This window comes from Zophobas morio, unplaced genomic scaffold (assembly GCF_036711695.1).
Source record: "Zophobas morio isolate AGI-343-1 ecotype UQ-CSIRO unplaced genomic scaffold, CSIRO_AGI_Zmor_V1 ptg000021l, whole genome shotgun sequence".
NCBI lineage: Eukaryota > Metazoa > Arthropoda > Insecta > Coleoptera > Tenebrionidae > Zophobas > Zophobas morio.
The window spans coordinates 21,522,392-21,545,345 of NW_026972126.1; the positions used below are offsets into that span (position 1 = coordinate 21,522,392).

General features: G+C 38.2%; 7 protein-coding genes and 1 long non-coding RNA gene across 10 annotated transcripts in view; 1 reads left to right on the top strand and 7 right to left on the bottom strand.

The window, feature by feature from the left end:
- Nucleotides 1-2,156, top strand: part of LOC135131900 (chorion peroxidase-like) — a 28,889-nt gene extending 26,733 nt beyond the window's left edge. For all 3 annotated transcript variants that reach the window (XM_064059756.1, XM_064059757.1, XM_064059754.1), the window contains one exon: nucleotides 39-2,156. In XM_064059756.1, coding sequence (XP_063915826.1) covers nucleotides 39-1,894 — 1,856 coding nt within the window. In that variant the 3' untranslated portion in view covers nucleotides 1,895-2,156. The remainder of the gene's footprint in view (nucleotides 1-38) is intronic.
- LOC135131901 (kinase D-interacting substrate of 220 kDa B-like) lies at nucleotides 2,010-4,173 on the bottom strand. Its single transcript, XM_064059758.1, has 3 exons — nucleotides 3,880-4,173; nucleotides 2,291-3,713; nucleotides 2,010-2,242 (listed from the first exon to the last, which is right to left on the bottom strand). Exons 1-3 carry the CDS (start codon nucleotides 3,895-3,897, stop codon nucleotides 2,208-2,210), a joined length of 1,476 nt encoding a protein of 491 aa, XP_063915828.1. The 5' UTR covers nucleotides 3,898-4,173; the 3' UTR covers nucleotides 2,010-2,207.
- A 133-nt stretch (nucleotides 4,174-4,306) lies between these two features.
- LOC135131920 (putative ankyrin repeat protein RF_0381) lies at nucleotides 4,307-7,053 on the bottom strand. Its single transcript, XM_064059786.1, has 4 exons — nucleotides 6,526-7,053; nucleotides 6,084-6,472; nucleotides 4,467-5,928; nucleotides 4,307-4,414 (listed from the first exon to the last, which is right to left on the bottom strand). The coding sequence occupies exons 2-4, from the start codon at nucleotides 6,099-6,101 to the stop codon at nucleotides 4,380-4,382; spliced, it is 1,515 nt and encodes a 504-aa protein (XP_063915856.1). The 5' UTR covers nucleotides 6,102-6,472; nucleotides 6,526-7,053; the 3' UTR covers nucleotides 4,307-4,379.
- Nucleotides 6,438-9,007, bottom strand: LOC135131777 (kinase D-interacting substrate of 220 kDa-like). The gene is made up of 5 exons (XM_064059624.1): nucleotides 8,993-9,007; nucleotides 8,107-8,133; nucleotides 7,079-7,948; nucleotides 6,526-6,985; nucleotides 6,438-6,472 (listed from the first exon to the last, which is right to left on the bottom strand). The coding sequence occupies exons 1-5, from the start codon at nucleotides 9,005-9,007 to the stop codon at nucleotides 6,438-6,440; spliced, it is 1,407 nt and encodes a 468-aa protein (XP_063915694.1).
- Nucleotides 9,008-11,955: 2,948 nt separating this feature from the next.
- On the bottom strand, nucleotides 11,956-14,480 carry LOC135131921 (ankyrin repeat and KH domain-containing protein 1-like). The gene is made up of 3 exons (XM_064059787.1): nucleotides 13,930-14,480; nucleotides 12,130-13,543; nucleotides 11,956-12,077 (listed from the first exon to the last, which is right to left on the bottom strand). Exons 1-3 carry the CDS (start codon nucleotides 13,942-13,944, stop codon nucleotides 12,043-12,045), a joined length of 1,464 nt encoding a protein of 487 aa, XP_063915857.1. The 5' UTR covers nucleotides 13,945-14,480; the 3' UTR covers nucleotides 11,956-12,042.
- Nucleotides 14,481-15,035: 555 nt separating this feature from the next.
- On the bottom strand, nucleotides 15,036-16,403 carry LOC135131922 (uncharacterized). Its single transcript, XR_010280953.1, has 3 exons — nucleotides 15,984-16,403; nucleotides 15,391-15,928; nucleotides 15,036-15,333 (listed from the first exon to the last, which is right to left on the bottom strand). It is a non-coding gene; the product is annotated as an uncharacterized LOC135131922 (long non-coding RNA).
- A 2,338-nt stretch (nucleotides 16,404-18,741) lies between these two features.
- Nucleotides 18,742-20,540, bottom strand: LOC135131996 (kinase D-interacting substrate of 220 kDa-like). The gene is made up of 3 exons (XM_064059896.1): nucleotides 20,409-20,540; nucleotides 18,915-20,328; nucleotides 18,742-18,861 (listed from the first exon to the last, which is right to left on the bottom strand). The coding sequence occupies exons 1-3, from the start codon at nucleotides 20,424-20,426 to the stop codon at nucleotides 18,827-18,829; spliced, it is 1,467 nt and encodes a 488-aa protein (XP_063915966.1). The 5' UTR covers nucleotides 20,427-20,540; the 3' UTR covers nucleotides 18,742-18,826.
- A 117-nt stretch (nucleotides 20,541-20,657) lies between these two features.
- On the bottom strand, nucleotides 20,658-22,917 carry LOC135131778 (uncharacterized). The gene is made up of 6 exons (XM_064059626.1): nucleotides 22,791-22,917; nucleotides 22,454-22,714; nucleotides 22,207-22,366; nucleotides 20,931-21,427; nucleotides 20,762-20,884; nucleotides 20,658-20,708 (listed from the first exon to the last, which is right to left on the bottom strand). Exons 1-6 carry the CDS (start codon nucleotides 22,915-22,917, stop codon nucleotides 20,698-20,700), a joined length of 1,179 nt encoding a protein of 392 aa, XP_063915696.1. The 3' UTR covers nucleotides 20,658-20,697.
- Nucleotides 22,918-22,954: the final 37 nt, after the last annotated feature.

Consider the following 22,954-nt stretch of genomic DNA (forward strand, 5'->3'; position numbering starts at 1 on the left):
GAATCTAGTCACAACATTATCTAACCCGTGTCTTCCAGATGTTACCCTCCACGAAGAACAAGAAAACATCGAAAACATTTGGAGCTTCGGTTCTCTGGATCGGATTTTACTAGGTTTCTGCAACCAGCCGTCCCAACGTCGCGACGAATTCGTCTGTGACGAACTCTCGAACCACTTGTTCCAGTCGAGGGGGTTCCCGTTCGGTATGGACCTCACCGCGATTAATATCCAGAGAGGGCGTGACCACGGCTTACCCTCCTACACTTCCTGGCGCAAACCCTGCGGCCTTTCCTCCATCCAGTCCTGGCAAGACCTTGAACGAATCATGAACCCTGAGACCGTCCACCGCTTCCAGACTCTTTTCCAACACGTAGACGATATAGACTTGTTTTCGGGAGGGTTGGGCGAGAAGCCGGTGCGTGGTGGTCTCGTAGGTCCGACATTCGCTTGTATCATCGCCCAGCAGTTCCTCAATTTGCGCAAAGGTGACCGGTTTTGGTACGAAAACGGGGGTTTCGAGTCGAGTTTCACGCCAGCGCAGCTGCAGCAAGTCCGACACGTGACTTTCGCCCACGTGCTGTGCCAGACGTTGACGGAGATCGAGACTATCCAGCCCTTCGTGTTTTTGATGGCTGATGGGTTTAGGAACTCGAGGGTTTCGTGTGGGAGTAGTATTGTTAATAATTTTGATTTGTCGCCGTGGATTGAGGAAGGGGGGAATGAGATTCGGGACGAGATTGAGCGCAGCGGGAGGGAGAGGAAGAAGAAGCGGAAGGTGAAGCGTACGACTACTACGACCACGAGGAAGCCGAAGTTGAAGGTGAAGCCGGTGAATGTTCAGGTTAATGAGGTGGCGACGCACACGGTTAAAGTGCAAACTAAGCAGACTTATAATACGAATAGTTACGTACCTGTTGACATACCACAAAGACCGACTTTTGACAATTACGACAAACGGACGACGATACGAAATGACGTGACTTACTTGTTTGGGTTGGTTTCTGAAACCACCACTCCTATTCCTCCGCGGACTCCTAAACCCTTTGAAGTTAATATTAAGATCCAGTACTACCCTCCTTCCACTTCTAGACCCTCCAGTACTAAAAAAAGACGGACCAGACGACCGACTGAGACGTACGACGCGACTAGACCTTACGACATAACTACGCGACCGAACGTTTACAGCGACGACTTTTCTGTTTACAAACCGACTTACTTGGTACGACCTCCTGTTGACAATTTTTACGGTAGTAGATACGAAGACAGACCAGTTGCGACTTCGAAGAGACCTTACGTGTACAGACCAGACTCTAACAATTACGTTTACTCGACTAAGACGACTCCGGACTATCACGGTTTTAACAGACGACCTCAGTACGACCTAGACAGAGACGACAGCTACGACAAACTATACAGTGACGTTTACTCTTCCAATAACGCGAACTTTGACCACGACCAAGACATGCCACGACCCATTAAAGTCTACGCTAGTGGACACGTCGAGAAACTTTCGACTGACGAAGTATATGACAAATTTGACTTTGTGACTAAAAACAGACAGACTCCGACTAAATTCGTCAAGATTTCGAGTGTTAAAGGGCACGAGTACTTAGATCCGAGCGGGGCTACTGTGCAGCTGCATGTGGCTCAAAGAGAAGGAGATCTAGAGCTTGACGAAGACAGTACTGAATATGTTAGGTTTGTTGACATCGACGTAGTTCCGGGGGAGACGAAATGGTTGGTTTACAACGCGACTGACGAACTGATGGATCTGGTGGAGATTCCTGACGTCAATGTTAACATTTCGTCTACGAACGAGCTGCCTAGACCTTTGAATGGAAGTTTTCTTGCGAACTTTACGATAGTACCTGAACGTAACGTGACAGTGACTTGAACGGACATTTACGAGCGGATTAGTACTCCGCGGTACGACGACTGACAATACATTGACTGACTTACTGACGAACTTCGACGGAACTTTTGACGAGTAGAAAATCTTGAACTAAAATTGTTTGAGACCGGCTATAGTACTGCCATACTGGGTGATATGTATTATGTATCTTTCTTAGACGTTTTATTTATTGATTGATAATCTATATTATTTATTGTTGTTTCAATATTTAAATTTTGGTATAATAAAGTTAATTTACTCTAAACGCGCGTTATTTAAAAATGGACAAACAAAAAAAACTAGTACGGAAGTAGTACTAATCTTCGGCTTCTTCTTGATTGGAACCGAAATCTACAAAAAAAGCAAAAGTGACACAGTTATGAAACGTAGTCACAATACCTTGACTTGTTTTTCCTCGCCTTAAACTGCTCTCTTTTGCTTTTCGGTAGTACCTTGCCAATTTCGGGCTAGTCGCTTGACTCTCCTCGGTCATTTTCGCCCCACAGTCTACCAGATACTGAAAAGTCTGAAAATCGTTGTTAGATTCAGCGATAAGCAGAGGTGTTAAGCCCTTTTTGTTAGCCTGATTCACATCTGCACCACATGACACGAAGTACTTCACCATGTCGAAGTTTTCCATTTCGAGGGCTTTCGTTAAAACTGTATCGTTACATTGTGTGGCATCATTCAATCTAGCACCGTTTTCAGTCAACAACTTCACCATTTCCATATTTTTGGCTTCCAAGAATTCAATTATCCTCAAAACTTCTAATTGTTCAAGATCGTTAACCACGTTTGCGCCATTGTCGATCAAGTACTTGGCAATTTTGACGTCTTTGGCGTCGACAGCGACCAGAAGAGGTGAAGGCTTGTCGTTTTCCAACTCAAGTCCTCCTCTTTCTTTCAATAGTTGAACGACGTTCAAATTCTTGGTTCCAATGGCATCCAGCAGTACTGTGTCGACGATGTACTCTGCACCAGAGTCCAGAAGCCACGTTATCATGTCGAGGTCTTCGTTAAGAACTGCCCATAAAAGCGGAGTTTTACCACTTTCGCCAACTTTACAAATGTTGGCGTGATTTTTGGTGAGGTACTTAGCGGCTTCTGATTGCTTGTACCGAACTGCGGTAGCTAGAGGGGTGTTTCCGTCACTACCCAGCTTGTTGATGTTGGCACCACTGTTTAGTAAGAGTTCCAGCAAGTCCAAATTTCCTTTTTCGGCTGCCCAAGCCAGTGGTGTTTTGTCGTTTTCTGATCCATCGACGTTAGTACCGTGTTTTAGTAAGCATTGGATAGCATCTAAAGAGTCGTTTCTGATGGCAGCTACCAAGGGCGTGTTTCCTGCATCATCCACAACATCCGTACCTACACCTTTCTTTAGAAAAAGTTCTACAATATCCAGTTTATTTTCATTGATAGCTCGAATCAGAGGCGGTACTCCTTTGATGTCACAGTCGTTGCAATCAGCACCATTATCAATAAGGAACTCGACCATACTCAGACTCCCTTCTCGCACGGCGATTGTTAGTGGAGTCTCACATGAGTCGCGTAATTTTATGTTGGCACCATTTCTGAGTAAACACTGAGCAATGTCTAGACGGTTTAAGTAAACGGCTAGTAAAAACGGGGTGGCGCCTCCAGTTTCACGTTGGTTGACATTGCCACCATACTTTATTAAACATGTAACAGTTTTTTCATTCGATTTTCTCACAGACCAGGTGAAATAGGTACTACCGTTAGCACACGGGTTGTTTACGTTGTATCCATAGCGACCCCCTTCAAAATACTGCAGGTCGTTTCGTTCCAGACTCTTTAATATCTCCTAAAACAAATACAGAAACCGTGTACTTTGTCCACATGAATAATTTGGTACTCAGTGAGGTCGTACCATGCATGATATGTTGACTTATTAAGCATTTAATTCTTCACGATGCAAGTACCACCTCAAAGATTTGAAAAAAAATCACAAGTGGATTTTTGGTACTCACATCAGCATTACTTCCCATTTCGGCTCTGCTAATTCACCAGGAATCTCTCAGAAGTCTCAGGATCTCCCTAACCTAACACTAGACACAACACTGGGTATCACAGACAGCTGTAAAGAACCTAAGTTTGAAAACTAATCATGTTCTAAAAATATAACGTTGGTGACAACGAACTTGATGAGTCAAAGTTGCGTGAAACGAATGAGCGAAAATATTTTTTCAGAACGTAAATTAGTCGAACTTTAAGAAAAAATGTCGATAAGAAGTTTTTGTGCCTCATTTGCTTGAGGAAGAAAACAAACTTCCGAAAATAGGTTCTACCTTGAAGCTGCTTGTGAAATGTGGGTTGCCTATGCGTGGCCAAGGTTATATCACCATCACCAAATGGAATCATCATCACAGACAAGGAACTTTGATTAAAAAAATACAATTTTTGCTAGTTGGTTGCTTTATATTAAAAAGAACATAAAAAACATCGCACTACTTTGTAAATACGTTCAAATTTAGTCCAGTGCCTCTTCCTGGTTAGATTTACCCTCTAAAACAAAATAACGATACAATTTACACTTAACTAAATATAGTTTCCATACCATAACAAACTTTTCTTCTTTTCGCTATGCTTTCTTGTGCCATTCGGTAATACCTAGCCAATGTCGGATTTGCATTTTCGTCCTCTTTGCTAATCTCAGCTCCACATCCCACCAAATACTGAAAAATTTGGAAATTATTGCTGGATTTCGCAAGAACTAGCGGGGTTAAACCCTTCTCGTTCGCCTTATTAACATCAGCCCCCTGATCTACGAAGTACTTGACCATATCAAAATTTTCCATTTCTACAGCTGTCGTAAAAACCGTGTCACCAAAATAAGTGTATTCGTTCAATCTGGCGCCATTTTCCGTTAACAGTTTCACCATGTCAATATTACCGCTTTGCAAAAACTCGATTACTTTCAGATTGTCTACTTGTGGAAGATCGTATATTACATTTTGGCCATTTTCAATAAGGTACTTTGCAATTTCTACGCATTCGCTGTCTATTGCCACCGCCAAAGGTGGAAACTCGTCGCCGTTGTCATAATTTTCCAAGTCGAACCCTCCTCTTTCTTTCAACAGTTTCACGATTTCCAAATTTTTCGTCTCAATGCCAATTGAAAACACCTTATGGACGATATATTCGGCCCCGTGATCCAATAACCACGTTATCATTTCAAAATCCTGGTTCAAAACTGCCCAAAAAAGCGGGGACTTTCCCTTTTCGCCCTCTTTACAAACGTTGGCTTTGTTGTTGGTGAGGAATTTTGCAGCCTCAGACTGTTTATACTGGACGGCGGTTGCTAAAGGCGTATTGCCGTCCCTGTCCACTAAGTTAATGTCAGCTTTGTTGCTTAACAAGAGTTGGAGTACCTCGACATTTCCGGTCAGGGCAGCCCATGCTAAAGGCGTCTTCTCATTTTTTGTAAAGTTCACGATTACGTTATGCCCCAGCAAGCACCGTATAACATCTAGTGAAGAATTGTTTCGAATAGCGGCCACCAGAGGCGTATTTCTTTCTGAGTCGACGACGACGTCACCTATTTGTTTTTTGAAAAAAAGATCCACGATGGCCAATTTATTTTCTTTGATGGCTTTAATTAGAGGCGGTGTTCCTCTGATATCGCAGTCGTTGGGGTCAGCACCGTTGTCTATTAGAAATTCTACCATCTCTAGATTTCCTACTTGGACAGCGGCTGTTAAAGGCGTTTCGTACGAATCTCGCAACTTGACGTCTGCACCTCTTCTAACTAAACACTGGACTATTTCTAAACGGTTTAGATATATAGCTAGCAAGAGAGGTGTGGCACCTCCTAGTTCTCTCTTATCAATATCAGCACCTTTTGCTAGTAAATGAGTTATTGTTTGTAAATTTGATTTCCTTACAGCCCACGTGAAGTAAGTGCTACCATTGTTACACTGACTGTTTACGTTGAAAGTACCACTGCCATAGTACTTAGTATTTACGCTGCAGTTAGAAAAATACGTTGGATCATTTTTTTCTAGACTTTTTAATATTTCCTGAAATAACACACAATTTTGTGAAGACCAAATTAAATGTTACCACGAAATAACAAAAGTGGTACTTTATGGTTAAACGTTAAACTGAAGTTCGAAAAATTGAGTGGTAAACAAAGTAATTTTTCAGTAATGCAGTGTTAATTTTAATTTCTCACCTCGCTAGATACTGACATTTTTCCGCAGACGAAGTTCCACTAGAACAGTTTATATTTTTAATTGTTGTTTTGTAGGTTTTCAATGGTTTTCATCACATAACCTCTCGTAGCTATCACAATCATTTTTGTTTATGCTGATAACCAAAGTTCTGGCAACCAATTAAACACATGTGGTACTAACAACAACCTTTAAGCTCGAGTACTAAAACGGTATTACAACTTCAACTGCTAGTAACATTACTGACAGTTCAACAGTTGGTACAATAAAAGTACAACATAAATTTAAACACCAAATCAAAAAATCTACTTCTATATTAAACCAAAAACGAAATTACACTGAAATTAAACTTGCGTTCACTCGTCGGCATCTTCTTGATTCGAACCAATTTCTGAAAACACAAAAATATTATCACCCTTTTTTAAAGTAACCTTTTCTCGATACCTTGGTTTGTCTTCCCCGCTTTCAAACTATTCTCTTTCGCCATTCGGTAGTACCGGGCCAGTTTCGGACTTTCCTCTTGGTCCTCCTCAGTTATCTTAGCCCCATTATCCACCAAAAACTGGAAAGTTTGAAAATCATTGTTAGCTTCGGCGATAACTAGTGGTGTTAAACCCTCCGCATTAGCTTGATTGACACTGGCTCCTCGTTCTACAAAGTACTTCGCCATGTCAAAATTTTCCCTTTTTACAGTTGTCAGAACTGTCTCGCCATCGGAATCACACTCGTCCAATCTAGCTCCATTCTCTGTCAGTAATTTAATCATCTCTGTATAATTCCGCTTCAAGAGATCAATAATAGTCGAAATTTCCGACTCGAGCTCGTCTACCACTTTCGCGCCGCTTTCAATTAGGTACTTCGCGATGCTGACGCTGTTTAAGTTTATGGCTACCGCTAAAGGTGACTTTGTTTTATCAGTTCCAAGTTCAAAAGTTCCACGTTTCCTCAATACTTGAACTACTTGTAAATTTTCGGTCTATATGGCTTCGGAAAACACCGAGTCGATGATGTACTCCGCTCCGTGGTCTAAAAGCCAGTTAATCATAGCGATATCTTCATTAAGAACTGCCCACAAAAGTGGCGTTTTTCCGTCTGCTCCAAATTTACAAACGTTGGCATTGTTGTTTGTGAGAAATTTAGCAGCTTCTAATTGTTTGGACCGAATGGCAGTACCTAATGCGGTGTTTCCGTCAGTACTCAATATATTGATGTCAGCTCCAGCCTTTAATAGAACTTTGAGCGAGTCCACACTTCCTTTTTCTGCGGCCCAAGCCAAAGGTGTTTTGTCGTTTTTGGACTCATTCACATCAGTACCGTATTTCAGCAAACATTGTATGGCATCTGCAGACTCGTTTCTAATGGCAACTACAAGTGGAGTATTTCCCTCGTCGTCTACTATGTTCATATCCACTTTTTTCTTTAGAAACAGTTCAACAATGTCCATTTTATTTTCGTTGATGGCTCGGATTAATGGTGGTACTCCTTTGACATCGCAATCCTTGGCGTCGGCACCCTTGTTTAGAAGGAGTTCTATCATTTCTAAATTCCGTTCTCGCACTGCAGCTGTCAGAGGCGTGTCGTATGAATCTCGCAAGTTTATATCCGCACCTTTTTTTAGCAACCATTCGACCACGTCTACACGGTTTAGATTTATGGCAAGTAATAGGGGCGTGGCACCTCCAGTCTCCCTTTGATTAATTCTAGCACTTTTTTTCAATAAGAATGCTAGGATGTCTATGTTTGATTTTCTTACAGCCCACGTGAAAATGGAACTACCATTAAATTGCAGAGTATTTACATCGTGATTAGAGCGCTGAGGTCCGTCAAAATATTTCAGTTCGTTTCTTTCTAGACTTTTGAATATCTCCTAAAATGATAAAAACTAAATAGTCTGTGTTTTGTTGTAATACTCATTTTTACTGTTGTACCAATTGATTTTAAAAAACATATATAAAAACAATTGTGTAGTGCAATAAATATCTGATGCTTATTTTTACAAAGCTGAACATTTAACAATGAACTCACCTGAGGAGTAGCCATTGTAATTGCAAACTGAACAAGTTACATTTAGTTATGTGTTTTAGAACTTTGTCTTTATAAAGGTTTCACTAGGTTATTCCCAGCTTTGCACAATCCATGATTATATTTTCGATAAGCGATAAGAATTACCTAATATGTACATTGTTAAGGATATGCAACCAGTTAAACACTAGTACTACAACAGTAGAATGCACCATTTTAAACGTGTTTTGAGTTTCTAAGAATAAAAAAAATCATCACAGTTGAGATGGGGTGGGTGGGCGGGGTTAATATTTGGCATTTTTTTCTTAATATAAATAATATTCTTTAAACACGATAAAAAAACCTGTCTTTAATTTCCTGTAAGAAAATAAGTATTTTGCAGTTGAGCTCCGCCCCCTTGGTTCACTGCGAATAAAAAAAATCATCACAATTGAGACAGGGTGGGTGGGCGGGCTTACATTTTACCTTATTATTTTAGTATGTGTAGATTTCCTTTCAACACATGAAACTTGAAACATGTTTAAAATGGGAAATTTGTATAAGGAAATATCGATTTTGCAAAAAAACAACTACCCTATTCAAATTCGACAGGCCCGTACTTCCTAGCAAAATGGCCGACGTGTTTCAAGGTCAAACATTTTGTGCACACCAAGAACAAAGGAATTTAAACCTCATATTGCTACTATTTACGTTAGTTATTTGTCTCTACTGCATCAATACTGATCTCCTGTTAGTAAATCAGGTCTTTGGAAATTGAAATAGCTTTAAATTAAATAACGTAACTTGGGGTCGCTTCCATACTCGATTTCTTCTTCTATTGCTTTCGATTCATAATTGTAAAATTAATGCGAGAAATAGCTAATGCTCATTTTTTACACAATGCACTCACCTGAATAGTAGCCATTTCAGCTGCTACCTCAAGAACGAAACGTCTTTTGGCAATATGTTTGAGGTGTTTGGACGCTTTACAAATAAATGTTTAAAGTGTTTCACCAGGTTATTCCCACCTTTGCCTAACGAAAACGATAGAATGAAACTGCCCAGAGTTGCGCATTACTTCCAGTGTTGCCAACCTTGCCTCCGCAATTATCCAAGTTGGCCCTGAAATCGTCTAAGTAGCGTCTTTGTTCTTTTCATAATTCATACGGCTGTTTCTTTTTTTAAGAAAATAATTATTACAAGACTTGTATTAAATGTTTAAATGAAATTTGAAGATTTAAATAGGAATCATAGGAATCTGTGATAGGAATGACATCCACTGCTGCCAACATACAATGAGCTTATGACGATAACAATGTCGATTACACATATTCCATTACCATTCGTCAAGATTTATTTAATAGGTTAGAGAAATAAATCTTTTAATCAAGTGAAAAAAATTGTATTAGTTGTTCGAAGTCAAATTTAGATTGGCAACAATGAATCTTTTAAATTTAGCACCATAGTCGATTGGTGAATTTTGTGGCACCAAATTTAAAACATGATTTTAATTAATCTTAATTATATATTTTTATTAATTTTTTGTGACTACGTTAAACGTTTTTTCAAAGTCTATAGGGGCAATTCTGAATCAAAGTTGTTAAATTTAAAGGGTGTTAAATTGCAAATTTCCATAGTAACGAGTTAAATACGTAAATCTGATTGGCTGTTTATTTTTTAACAACCTTTAAATTTTAACGGGTTTGATTCAGAATTGGGCCTTATGTACTTTAAAAACTAATTAAAACCAATTTTATATGCAATCATTGCAATTTAGACAATAATTTAGATTAATTTGGTACTGTCAGACAATAAATAGCAAATCACGAAATTAATCGGAAATTTATTTATTAAAACGTTTAACGAAAGTTAATCGTATCGACGACGATGCCACAGTTTCCCCAATACGCGTAGCTAATTCTTGGGGTTTGTTCCGAGCGGAAATAAATGAAGTTTCGACCGACGCCAACACGTGTGTAAATTTGTTTTATTGTTTGTAAATTCACAGTTCATGTTAGGAGTTTAATCGTTAACTAGTTCTAACGCAATTTAACAATCAGGAATTTATTTAGGTAGAACACTTACTAGGAGATGTCATGAAATTCACTGACGTCATCCCCCTCTGGGAAAAGACCGTGAAAGCACGGTAGAATTCATAATATCGTGGACCAAGGTACGTGGGGATTAAAGATGTAAATGTAAATTCTTTCTTTGAATCGTGAATCGAGTGTATGGCGAATTAAAATGTTGTTTATTGCTCTTTTTGAAACTTTAACACTTGTTCAGTTGTCGTTTAATATCAGAGTTTTAGAAAGTGAACATTTAAATGGAATTCGAGCTGACAATCGCGCCATTTGCACAACCAAAAGTTTGTCACCGTAACGTTCTGCTCGTATGGCATGTTCGTAATGGAGGGGTTCCTAGAATCACCGTCGTGGAGGGAGAACAGCCACGACCAGGAGCCCCAAACTCCGCTCGTGCTACAACGCCCCCTGTGGGTAGTTTTGCTGCGTTCTAGAATGAAATTGATATAATTCGATCGCTACACTCTTATAACGCTCTGGTGCCGCTGCCGCTGCATAGTTTTTTATTAAAATTTTGTTGTCTTGGTGACTGCCATAATTAAAATTGTCCCCACACACACGCCTACATCAGTATTAAAATGCGTCCAGTGTACAAAAGTAAAGTGGGATTTATTAACTTACTGTTGCCGTTGCTGTTCCCGCTGACGTTGCTTTTAGAGGTGAAAATTGTCATTTATAAATTCAAGTTGGCGTTGATAATAACTTTGAGGTTCAACTTTTGCCGTATTTAAAAAGGTTGTAGACGAACAGTGGAGGATTTAAGTTGATTACTACAAAAATTTACCATTTTAGACATGTTTTAAGTTTGTTGTCGAAATAAGTCTACACATGTTCAGAAAAAAAAGGCAAAATGTAAGCCCGCCCACCCGCCCTATCTCAATTGTGATGATTTTTTTTATTCGTCGTGAGCCAAAGGGGCGGTGCTTAACTGCAAAATACTTATATCGTGTTACTCAAAAAATACTATTTATATAAAAAAAATTGAAGCCAAAAATTTGGATCTAAATAGTAATGAAGTTTTCATTACTACTTTGCATTTTTTTCTTAATTTACACAGTATAAAAAGGACAACACGATACTCAAAAAACATGTTTTTAATTTCTTGTAAAGAAATAAGTATCTTGCAGATAAGCTCCGCCCCCTTGGTTCACGGCGAATAAGGAAATCATTACAATCGAGATAGGGCGGGTGGGCGGGCTTACATTTTGCCTTTTTGTTTTAATATGTGTTGACTTCTTTTCACAACGTGAAATTTAAAACATGTTTAAATTGAAAATTTGTACAAGGAAATACAGATTTCAAGTTTTTTGTTGTGAAAAGATGACTATAAGTATATAATTAAGAAAAAAAAAAAAGGCAAAATATAAGAAATTAAGAACATTGAATATTTAGTCATTTTCTGGATTCGACAATCTAATAAATTCTGAGCATTGTTATGACTATACAACCAGTTAAACTGCTGATGCAATAATGTTAAAATGCACCCAACACAAAACATATCATTTTGATAGAAATTTCACAAAATAAATTCGCATATACCATGTTAAAAACCTTTCCGTTTTTCTCCTTAGCTTTTTGTTTTTATCTTCTAAAAAAAATTTCTTTCCCCCCTTCTGATGACTTGATCAAAACTGTGTGAGCGATTTTCACCGTCAAGAAATCTACTATTTCAACGAAGTTCGTCAACTACTTATGCATCATTTACAATAAAACACGTTCCTAGTGTTACACATGGTACTACACTAAACGTACCCACATCAATGACGTAATAAGATCTAAGGATTCAACACCTGATACAAACATTTATATTATTGTAAAAACTTCATAGTAAAAACTGCTTTAAAAAAATGATACAATTGAACTTATAAACAGCTGCTCATTCTTTCGCATCTTCTTGATTCGAACCAATTTCTGAAAACACAAAAATATTATCACTTTTTTAAAGTAACATTTTTCTCGATACCTTGGTTTGACTTCCCCGCTTTCAAACTGTTCTCTTTCGCCATTCGGTAGTACCGCGCCAGTTTCGGACTTTCCTTTTGGTCCTCCTCAGTAATCTTAGCCCCATTATCCACCAATAACTGGAAAGTTTGAAAATCATTGTTAGCTTCGGCGATAACTAGTGGTGTTAACCCCTCCGCATTAGCTTGATTGACACTGGCCCCTCGTTCTACAAAGTACTTCGACATGTCAAAATTTTCCCTTTTTACAGTCGTCGTCAGAACTGTCTCGCCATCGGAATCACACTCGTCCAATCTAGCTCCATTCTCTGTCAGTAATTTAATCATCTCTATATAATTCCGCTTCAACAGATCAATAATAGTCGAAATTTCCGACTCAAGCTCGTCTACCACTTTCGCGCCGCTTTCAATTAGGTACTTTGCGATGTTGACGCTGTTTAAGTTTATGGCTACCGCTAAAGGTGACTTTGTTTTGTCAGTTCCAAGTTCAAAAGTTCCACGTTTCCTCAATACTTGCACTACTTGTAAATTTTCGGTCTTTATGGCTTCTGAAAACACCGAGTCGATGATGTACTCTGCTCCGTGGTCTAAAAGCCAGTTAATCATAGCGATATCTTCATTAAGAACTGCCCACAAAAGTGGCGTTTTTCCGTCTGTCCCGAATTTACAAACGTTGGCATTGTTGTTTGTGAGACATTTAGCAGCTTCTAATTGTTTGAAACGTACGGCAGTACCTAATGCAGTGTTTCCGTCAGTACTTAACATATTGATGTCAGCTCCAGCTTTTAATAGAACTTTGAGCGAATTCACACTTCCTTTTTCTGCGACCCAAGCCAAAGGCGTTTTGTCGTTTTTCGATTCATTCACATCAGTACCGTATTTCAACAAGCACTGGATGACATCGGAAGACTCATTTCTAATCGCAGCTATAAGTGGAGTATTTTGCATGTTGTCTACCACATTGGTAGCTACTTTGTTTTTTAGAAACAGTTCGACAATGTCCCATTTATTTTCTTTGCTGGCTAGGATTAACGGTGGTACTCCTTTTATATCACAATCCATGGTGTCGGCACCCTCGTACAAGAGAATTTCCACCATTTCTAAATTCCCTTCTCGTACGGCAGCTGTTAGAGGAGTTTCGTATGAATCTCGCAATTTGATATCAGCACCCTTTTTAAGCAACAATTTAACCACGTCTAAACGATTTAGAATTATCGCAAGTATTAGGGGCGTTAGACCTCCCGACTCTCTTTTATTAATATTAACACCTTTTGTTATTAACAACTCTATGGTGTTTATGTCCGATTTTCGCACAGCCCATGTTAAAGTGGTACAACCATAACTGTTGGTGTAGTTAATATACTGAAATGACGTAAGATATTCCAGTTGGTTTCTTTCTATAATTCTAAATAGTTCCTAAAATGTTAAATAAAAATTAAATAGTCTATGTTTGGTTTTTATCACCGTGTATCATAGTAGTAGTACCGATTGATTAAAAAAGTATACAAAACAGTTGTGTAACCTCAAAAATGTCATGGCATACAATTTCTTATTAATATTTATTCCAAGCTACAAAATCGAATCCCCAGCAATTTAAACAGCTCTGAATCATATACAGTCGGTGTTAAGTACCTATTGAAGATATTTTCAACTTTAAATCTCGGACATGCGTAACTTGAGGTCACTCGCATATACGGTTTCTCGTTTTATTGTTTTCGATTTAAAATTGTAAAGTTAGTGCGAGAACTAAGTAGCTTATGTTCAAGTTTTACAAATCTGAACATTAACAACAATACACTCACCTCAATATTAGACATTTTAACTGCAAACTGAAAAACGAAGAGCTTTCTAATCACGTATTTAAAAGAAGGAAGGACACTATTAGCGTTTCACCAGGGTATTCCCACCTTTATGAACACTTTGCATATTCTATTATCGCATTTTTGATAAGCGAACAAATATTGTTATGATTACAATACTGTGAACATATTCTTAAGTCTATGCAACCAGTTACACTTCTCCGGTTACAAGGAAATCGAATAATTAAATACAAATACCGACTTTGCAAATAGGCTCCGCCCCTCGGTCTTACAACAAATGAAAAATTCATCACAATTGAGCTTGGGATGGATATGGGTGAGGCTTAATTTTTGGTTTGTTCCAACGTCAACATCAACGGATGATATAAACGACGCAAACCTTCGCTGCATATTTTTCTTACAACGGCAACGCCGAACAGCAACGTCTAGCGGCAAGTTTATAAATCCACCTTTAACATCGAAACGAATAGTAAATTAACATACATAACAATGTTAATAAGTTTTCAGTTTTTTTAAACCAACATTAATAACATTATGATGATAACTTGTATTATTGTTAATTCTAATCAGAACTACTATAATTTAGATTATAAACTGTATTATAAATAAAGGCATTAAAAGGAAAACATTTGACTTTCTTACCAACAACTATCCTATTCAAATTTGACGGGCCCGTACTTCCTGGAAAAATGGCCGACGTGTTTCAAGGTCAAACTTTTTGTGCACACCAAGAACAGAGGAATTTAAACCTCATATTGCTACTATTAGTTATTAAAACGTTTAACGAGAGTTAATCGTAACGACGACAATGCCATTGTTTCCCCAATACGCGTGGCTAATTCTTGCGGTTTGTTCCGAGCGGAAATAAGTGAATTTTCGACCGACGCCAAAACGTGTGTAAATTTGTTTTATTGTTTGTAAATTCACAGTTCATGTTAGGAGTTTAATCGTTAACTAGTTCTAACGCAATTTAACAATCAGGAATTTATTTAGATAAGAGATGTCATGAAATTCACTGACGTTATCCCCCTCTGGGAAAAGACCCCGAAACCTGTTACGAATTGAAAATTCGCAGTAGCTATTTCGGTTTTTATTGGCATTCTCGGATCGGATTACATTTTGTTTACTCGTTTTTTTTTTTCTCGTTTCGTCATTTCGTGCAATGGGTGGTTGGGTTGGGCACGGTGGCAATGAAGGACAACTTTGGTGGAGGGTTCGTCCCGAGCTTTTGACTCCCCCAGTCGCAAGACTGTCGCGATGATTCTGAGCTTGGAGGGGCTCAGATGAGTGTTTCAGCCTCGCTGTTGTAGATCGGTCTTCTGGATCGTTTCAGCTTGGTTCTTGCTATAAGGAACTGGATGGATCGCGCCATCCCAGAGCTTCACTCTGAAATTCGATTTTCGTTCTGTTTGTTACTTTTGTTCGCGAATTTCATTTGCTTACCTAGGTGGGAACAAACGCCGTGGAGCGTCCCCTAGAGTCTTCGTCATTTCTGGAATCTTGATAGCCTTGTTTGTTTTTTTTTCTTTTGTTAATAACCATCGCATCCACTCATTAGTTACATCGATTAGGGATTTTCGTCGGAATTCGACGTTTCGTAAGTTTGCCACTAGAGGGCCAAACTTCCGTGAACTCTCGCTTCGTTACCTTGCCACGTCATCGCAGGTGGAAGGGAATCCATTTTGCTTTGGTACTCCGTGTTGAATGGTGTTGGGGGTTAGTGCTTTCCTCTTTTGCAGTTCGTTTTAGCAACCTTTTCTTTGGCGTTACGTTTGGAATCGCATTCGTTGGATCTGTTGGGTCCCCTAAAAGGTGCTATCGCTGGGAGCGCATTTGTGAGCTGTAAAAGAAATAGTGCGTTCGAGCACTACGACTTCGTCGGATTTTTTGTTGATTAAGAGCACTAGACCATCCCGCTAACATCGGAGAAGCTGCAGTCGATCCGCAGGTAAATCTTTTGATTAGCTTTTCCCTGGCATCCCTTCGAACAGTGGTTATGGTTATTTTCATGTTAACGATAATATTTTACTACTTACCAAGTGCATGTGACATGTGGAACCCTTGGGGTTGACTGAGTTCGAACATCTTCTCAGACTTTGCTCTCCTTGCAGCTTTTTTTGTTTTGTCGCTGATCTTGTTATTCCCGTGATCGAGAATTGGAGCCAGTTTTGAGTGGGAGAACGAATTCTATGAATTCCAACTGTCGTGGGCAGTTGTGAGCCCTCCCAGAACAGCTGGAGAGTTACCATCGGTTGGACAGGCCGTCACCAAAAACCTCGACTCGACATCGACTGGAAATTCGCTGCGACGCCGCTGTGTTTCGACATCTCGTCGTGGATATCGAAGGAGGCAGGTGCCCATGGTACTTCCATTCCATCTCATTAAGTTTAAGTATTAGTCGCCTTACCTTTTTCTTTATTGTATCGCAAAACGTTTCGAAGTCTGGCGTAACTAGCACTCGCACATAACCTAGTAATAACAACCGGTAAGACTGTGACGCTCCGCTCTACGTAATACCTTCGTACGTTCGTTAGGACTACCGAGCGTGTGGCCTACTTCGTTTATCTCATAGCCCTCGAAATAATTAATCAAATCGTTATTCGTTACGACTCCAACTAATTTGTTCGCTTCGTAAACATCGTTCGTATCGCTCGTATTTATCGTTAATTAGTTCGTCGCCTTTCGTAATTAAACTATCGTTCGTATTGCTCGTATTTATCGTAAACAGTTAGTCGCATTAAATCATTATCATTAATATCTTACTCATTTTCTTTTGCTTAATTATTTAGTTATTTCTCACCCTTACTTGTTTTTCTTTTTAATTAGTGACCTTAGGTTTTATTGTAACCAATAATTTAAGTAACAGCTTGCAATTACAATAGTTAAATATTTTTCCGGTTTTTTGTTGTTGTAATTGTGTCTTAATAAAAACTGGTGGCGCCCTGGCGACGTCGCTACACAAAACAGTGTGCTCTCTCTTCTTTGCGAACCTCTAGCGACCTGACCCTTTGCACCCGCAGGAACTCACCCCTTCTCCACTAGCAGGCCGGCAACGAGCTGTGAGTTTGGCTCGTAACAAACCACGGTAGAATTCATAATATCGTGGACCGAGGTACGGGGGGATTGAAGATGTAAAAGTAAATTCTTTGTTTGAATCGTGAATCGAGTGTATGGCGAATTAAAATGTTGTTTATTGTTCTTTTTGAAACTTTAACACTTGTTCAGTTGTCGTTTAATATCAGAGTTTTAGAAAGTGAACATTTAAATGGAATTGACGCAAATAACACAGAAACACGTGGCAGAAGCGGAGAGCACGGTTCCATGTCGAGCTGACAATCGCGCCATTTGCACAACCACAAGTTTGCGACCGTAACGTCCTGCTCGTATGGCATGTTCGTAATGCAGGGGTTGCTAGAATCACCGTCGTGGGGGGAGAACAGCCACGACCAGGAGCCCCAAACTCCGTTCGTGCTACAACGCCCCCTATGGGTAATTTTGCTGCGTTCTAGAATGAAACTGATATAATTCGATCGCCACACTCTTATTACGCTCTGGTGCCGCTGCCGCTGCATAGTTTTTTATTAAAATTTTGTTGTCTTGGTGACTGCCATAATTAAAATTGTCGCCACACACACGCCTACATCTGTATTAAAATGCGTCCAGTGTACAAAAGTAAAGTGGGATTTATAAACTTACTGTTGCCGTTGCTGTTCCCGCTGACGTTGCTTTTAGAGGTGAAAATTGTCATTTATAAATTCAAGTTGGCGTTGATAATAACTTTGAGGTTCAACTTTTGCCGTATTTAAAGAGGTTGTAGACGAACAGTGGAGGATTTAAGTTGATTACTACAAAAAATTACCATTTTAGACATGTTTTAAGTTTGTTGTCGAAATAAGTCTACACATGTTCAGAAAAAAAAGGCAAAATGTAAGCCCGCCCACCCGCCCTATCTCAATTGTGATGATTTTTTTTATTCGTCCTGAGCCAAAGGGGCGGTGCTTAACTGCAAAATACTTATATCGTGTTATTCAAAAAATACTATTTATATAAAAAAAAACTGAAGCCAAAAATTTGGATCTAAATTGTAATGAAGTTTTCATTACAATTTTGCATTTTTTTTCTTAATATACACAGTATAAAAAGGACAACACGAGACTAATTATTACAATCGAGATAGGGCGGGTGGGCGGGCTTACATTTTGCATTTTTGTTTTAATACGTGTGTCTAATTTCATGTTGTGAAAAGAAGTCTTTCTTTTCACAACATGAAATTTAAAACATGTTTAAATTGAAAATTTGCATAAGGAAATATCGATTTTAAGTTTCTTGTTGTGAAAACATCACTATATATAATTAAGAAAAAAAAGGCAAAATATATGAAATTAAGAACATTGAATATTTAGTCATTTTCTGGATTCGACAATCTAATAAATCCTGAGCATTGTTGACTATACAACCAGTTAAACTGCTGATGCAACAATGTAAAAATGCACCCAACAGAAAAAACATCATTTTTATAGAAATTTCACAAAATAAATTCGCATATACCATATTAAAAACCTTTCCGTTTTTCTCTTTAGCTTGTATTCATCTTCTAAAAAAAATTTCTTTCCCCCCTTCTGATGACTTGATCAAAACTGTGTGAGCAATTTTCACCGTCAAGAAATTCACTATTTAAACGAAGTTCGTCAACAACGTAGGCATCATTCGCAATAAAACACGTTCCTAGTGTTACACTTGGTACTACACCAAAAGTACCCACATCAATGACGTAATAAGATCAAAGAATCAACACCTGATTAACATTTATATTCTGGTAAAACTTCCTATTAAAAACTTATTTAAAAAAAATGGCACAATTGAACTTATAAACCACTGCTCACTCTTTGGCATCTTCTTGATTCGAACCAATTTCTAAAACCACACAAATATAAATACTCTTTTTTAACTAACCTTTTTCCCGTTACCTACGCTTGTTTTCCCTTTTCTCAAACTGCTCTCTTGCGCTATTCGGTAGTACCGGGCCAGTTTTGGACTTTCCTCTTGGTCCTCCTCAGTAATCTTAGCTCCATTATCCACCAAGAACTGGAAAATCTGAAAATCATTATTAGCTTCGGCGATAACTAGTGGTGTTAACCCCTTCGAATTAGGTTGATTGACATTGGCTCCTCGTTCTACGAAGTACTTCGCCATACCAAAATTTTCTTTTTTTATAGCTGTCGTCAGAACGGTTTCACCACAGGAATCAAGCTCGTTCAATCTAGCACCGTTCTCTATCAGCAATTTCACCATCTCCAAATTATTTCGTTTGAAGAGATCAGTAATGGTCGAAATTTGAATGTCTGCCACTTTCGCGCCGCGTTTAATTAGGTATTTTGCAACATCGACACTGTTTAGGGCCATGGGTAAAGATGATGTCGCTTTATCAGCTTCAAGTTCAAAAGTTCCATGTTTTTCCAATACTTGAACTACTTGTAAATTTCCGGTTTCAATGGCTTGTAAAAATACCGAGTCGATGATGTATTCCGCTCCGTGATCTAAAAGCCAGTTAATCATAGCAATATCTTGGTTGAGAACTGCCCACAAGAGTGGCGTTTTTCCCTTTGCTCCAAATTTACAAACGTTGGCGTTGTTGTTTGTGAGATATCGAGCAGCTTCTAAACGTTTGAAACGTACGGCAGTACCTAATGCAGTGTTTCCGTCAGTACTTAACATATTGATGTCAGCTCCAGCCTTTAATAGAACTTTGAGCGAATTCACACTTCCTTTTTCTGCGGCCCAAGCCAACGGTGTTTTGTCGTTTTTCGATTCATTCACATCAGTACCGTATTTCAACAAGCACTGGATGACATCGGAAGACTCATTTCTAACGGCAGTTACAAGTGCGGTGTTTCCCTCGCCGTCTACCAGGTTCGTATTTACTGTTTGTTTTAGAAACAGTTCAAGAATATCACTTTTATTTTCTTTGCTGGCACGAATAATCGGTGGTACTCCTTTGAAATCACAATCCTCGACATCGGCACCCTTTTTTAGGAGAAGTTTCACCATTTGTAGGTTTCCTTCTCGTACAGCAGCCGTCATAGGCGTGTCGTATGAATCTCGCAATTTGATATCAGCACCATTTTTCAACAACCATTTAACCATTTCAAAACGGTTTAGGTTTATGGCGAGTAATAGGGGCGTTGCACCTCCAGTCTCTCTTTGATTAATTCTAGCACCTCTTTTCAGTAAGAGTGTTAAAGTGTCTATGTTTGATTTTCTCACAGCCCATGCGAAATTGGTACTACCATTAATCTGCTGCTGAGCATTTATATCGTAGCTACACCGTTGAGGTTCCTCGGTATATTTCAGTTCGTTTCGTTCTAGATTTTTGAATACTTCCTAGAATGATATTTTTCTTTGTACTAATTAATACGGGATATCGTACTACTAAACCACTGGACATTTAACAATGCACTCACCTTAATACTAACTGCCATTTTTACGTACACAATAAACACGTACACCTGTTTAGTTCTATGTTTTATTTAGAATTAGTGCACTTTTCACACAAAATATCGTGAATTACCACGCTTCACATAACCTATATCATAGTGTTTATATACAAACTATGCAACCAGTTAAACTCCAAGTACTACACAATAAGTACCACAACAAAGAAACATAATTTTTATTGAAAACATGTAAGTTATCTCCTATTCTAACAACAAACTTTTGTAAAATATCATAAGCTTGGAATCTCATGGCGCATCAATCGAATTCTAAAATATAAACACATTCTTAAAGTCAGTCACTTACACATTACAATGCATACCTATAATGTAATAATTTCGTTCAGCTAAAGTTTTCTCCTTGACAATTTCAACAGGAGTCTCAACACGTGCATTTTCTTCTACTACAGTTTCATGCTCTGCTTCTTCCTGATTAGAACCCAATTCTGAAAAACAATATACCGCCAACCCTTTCAAAAAGTACCACCTTACCCGTGTCCGCAATTTTCCTTTTCCAAATATTTTCTTGCGCTATTTGGTAGTACCTCATCAACGTTTCGTCAAGTAACATGGAACCAACCTGAATCACCGCTCCCGAGTCCACCAAAAACTGAAAAGTGCGAAAATCTCTCACCCTCGCTGCTGCAACCAGTGGTGTTAATGTGTTTCTGTTTGCCTGATTAACATTGGCACCGCAACGTACAAAATACTCGATCATCTCGAAATCTTCTAGTTCTATAGCTTTAGTCAACGCAGTGTTTCCACAACCACCAAACTTATCCAATCCAGCTCCATTGTCAACTAAAAGTTTGACCATTCCGTAGTTTTTCTTCTCCATGAAGGTAAGCAGATACGATATTTCAGCGCCCTTGAGGTCGTCCAAGAGCGTATCTCCTTTGGCTAGCAAAAATTTCACGATTTCGGTACTTTCAACAACCAGTGCTTGAACCAGAGGAGTTTTGGCCTTAGTTTTAATAATAATAATAATACTTTATTCCCAACAGGTAATAATACACCCAGTAACAGGGAAAAAAATTAACAATAATTATGAAGTAGTGCAGTAAATACAAAGAAAAAGAAAAAGAAAAAAAATATATATATGTATAAAATATTAACTCAAATAAAATTAAGTAAAAATAAGTCACAAGTGAAAACTTAATCCAAAAACGCAACTTTTAATTAATGGTTCAATTATAATATTATGATCGGAACAAAAGACAAAATAAATTATTTATTACAGTAGACTTTATAAATGGTTTGAATAACAGTACCTAAACTATCAGCATTTATGTCGCAAAATTTAGATATATGATTAAATAGTTCACACATGAGAATTATAGGTGATCTACGTAACACATTTGTTCTGGTTGCTAATGAGTAAAATGTTAAAAACTGTCGAGAATGAACACGAGGTACAATGAAACGAATTTTATCTAAAAGAATTATACAGTCTATTTTGTTATTAACTAACTTATGTAGAAAGCTGATGGTATGAATAATACGCCTAATTTCTAAGGAAATAAAGTTGAATTGATTTAACAGTTGTAAGTGATCACACCCTCTGTCAGGATATACCCCAGATGAACGATATGACAGAAATTTCAGGAACTTACGTTGGACGGATTCTATATTTTTTATTTGAATTTCGTAAATTGGAAACCATATTAGTACTCCGTATTCAAGTTGAGATCTAACTAATGCGTAATACAGATTGCAAAGAGTAGAGATGTTTAGAAAATCATTACAATTTCTGTAAATGAAACCATACATCCTGTAAGCTTTTGACACTATTTCTGTCATATGATCATTAAACATTAGCCTACTATCAAAGGTGATTCCAAGGTCTTTATACTTTTCTCCACGATTTAGGGTAACTGCATCGATATTATAATTGAAGATAATAGGTTCCTGTTTTTTAGTATACGAAACTACAAAACATTTATTTTTATTTAGTGATAAACGATTAGTGTTGCACCACTCGACTACAGTATTAATGTTGGTTTGAAGAATCCTACAATCATCAATGGTGTTAATTTCAAAAAACAATTTCAAGTCATCTGCAAATAACAACTTTTCGGAAGATATATGTTCAACAATGTCGTTAATAAACAGTAAGAACAAAAGTGGTCCCAAATTAGATCCCTGAGGAACTCCAGATGTCGGTGAATATATTTCTGAATAGAAGTTACGATATCGTACTAACTGCACTCTACCAATAAGGTACGACTTGAATAATTTAAGTAATGACTCAGAGAAGCCAAATTGGCGCAGTTTGTCTAGGAGAATAAAAGTAATCGATTTGGTCGAAGGCCTTAGAAAAATCCATATATATCGCGTCGACTTGACTTCTACTATCGATTAACTGAGATACGTATTGAGAAAAACAAGCCAGATTCGTCACAGTCGACCTCTTCTCAACGAAACCATGTTGGTATGGTGTTATAAAAGATTTCACAGATGAATAAATTAGCTTATACATTACTGATTCAAATGTCTTCACAAAATTACATAATAAA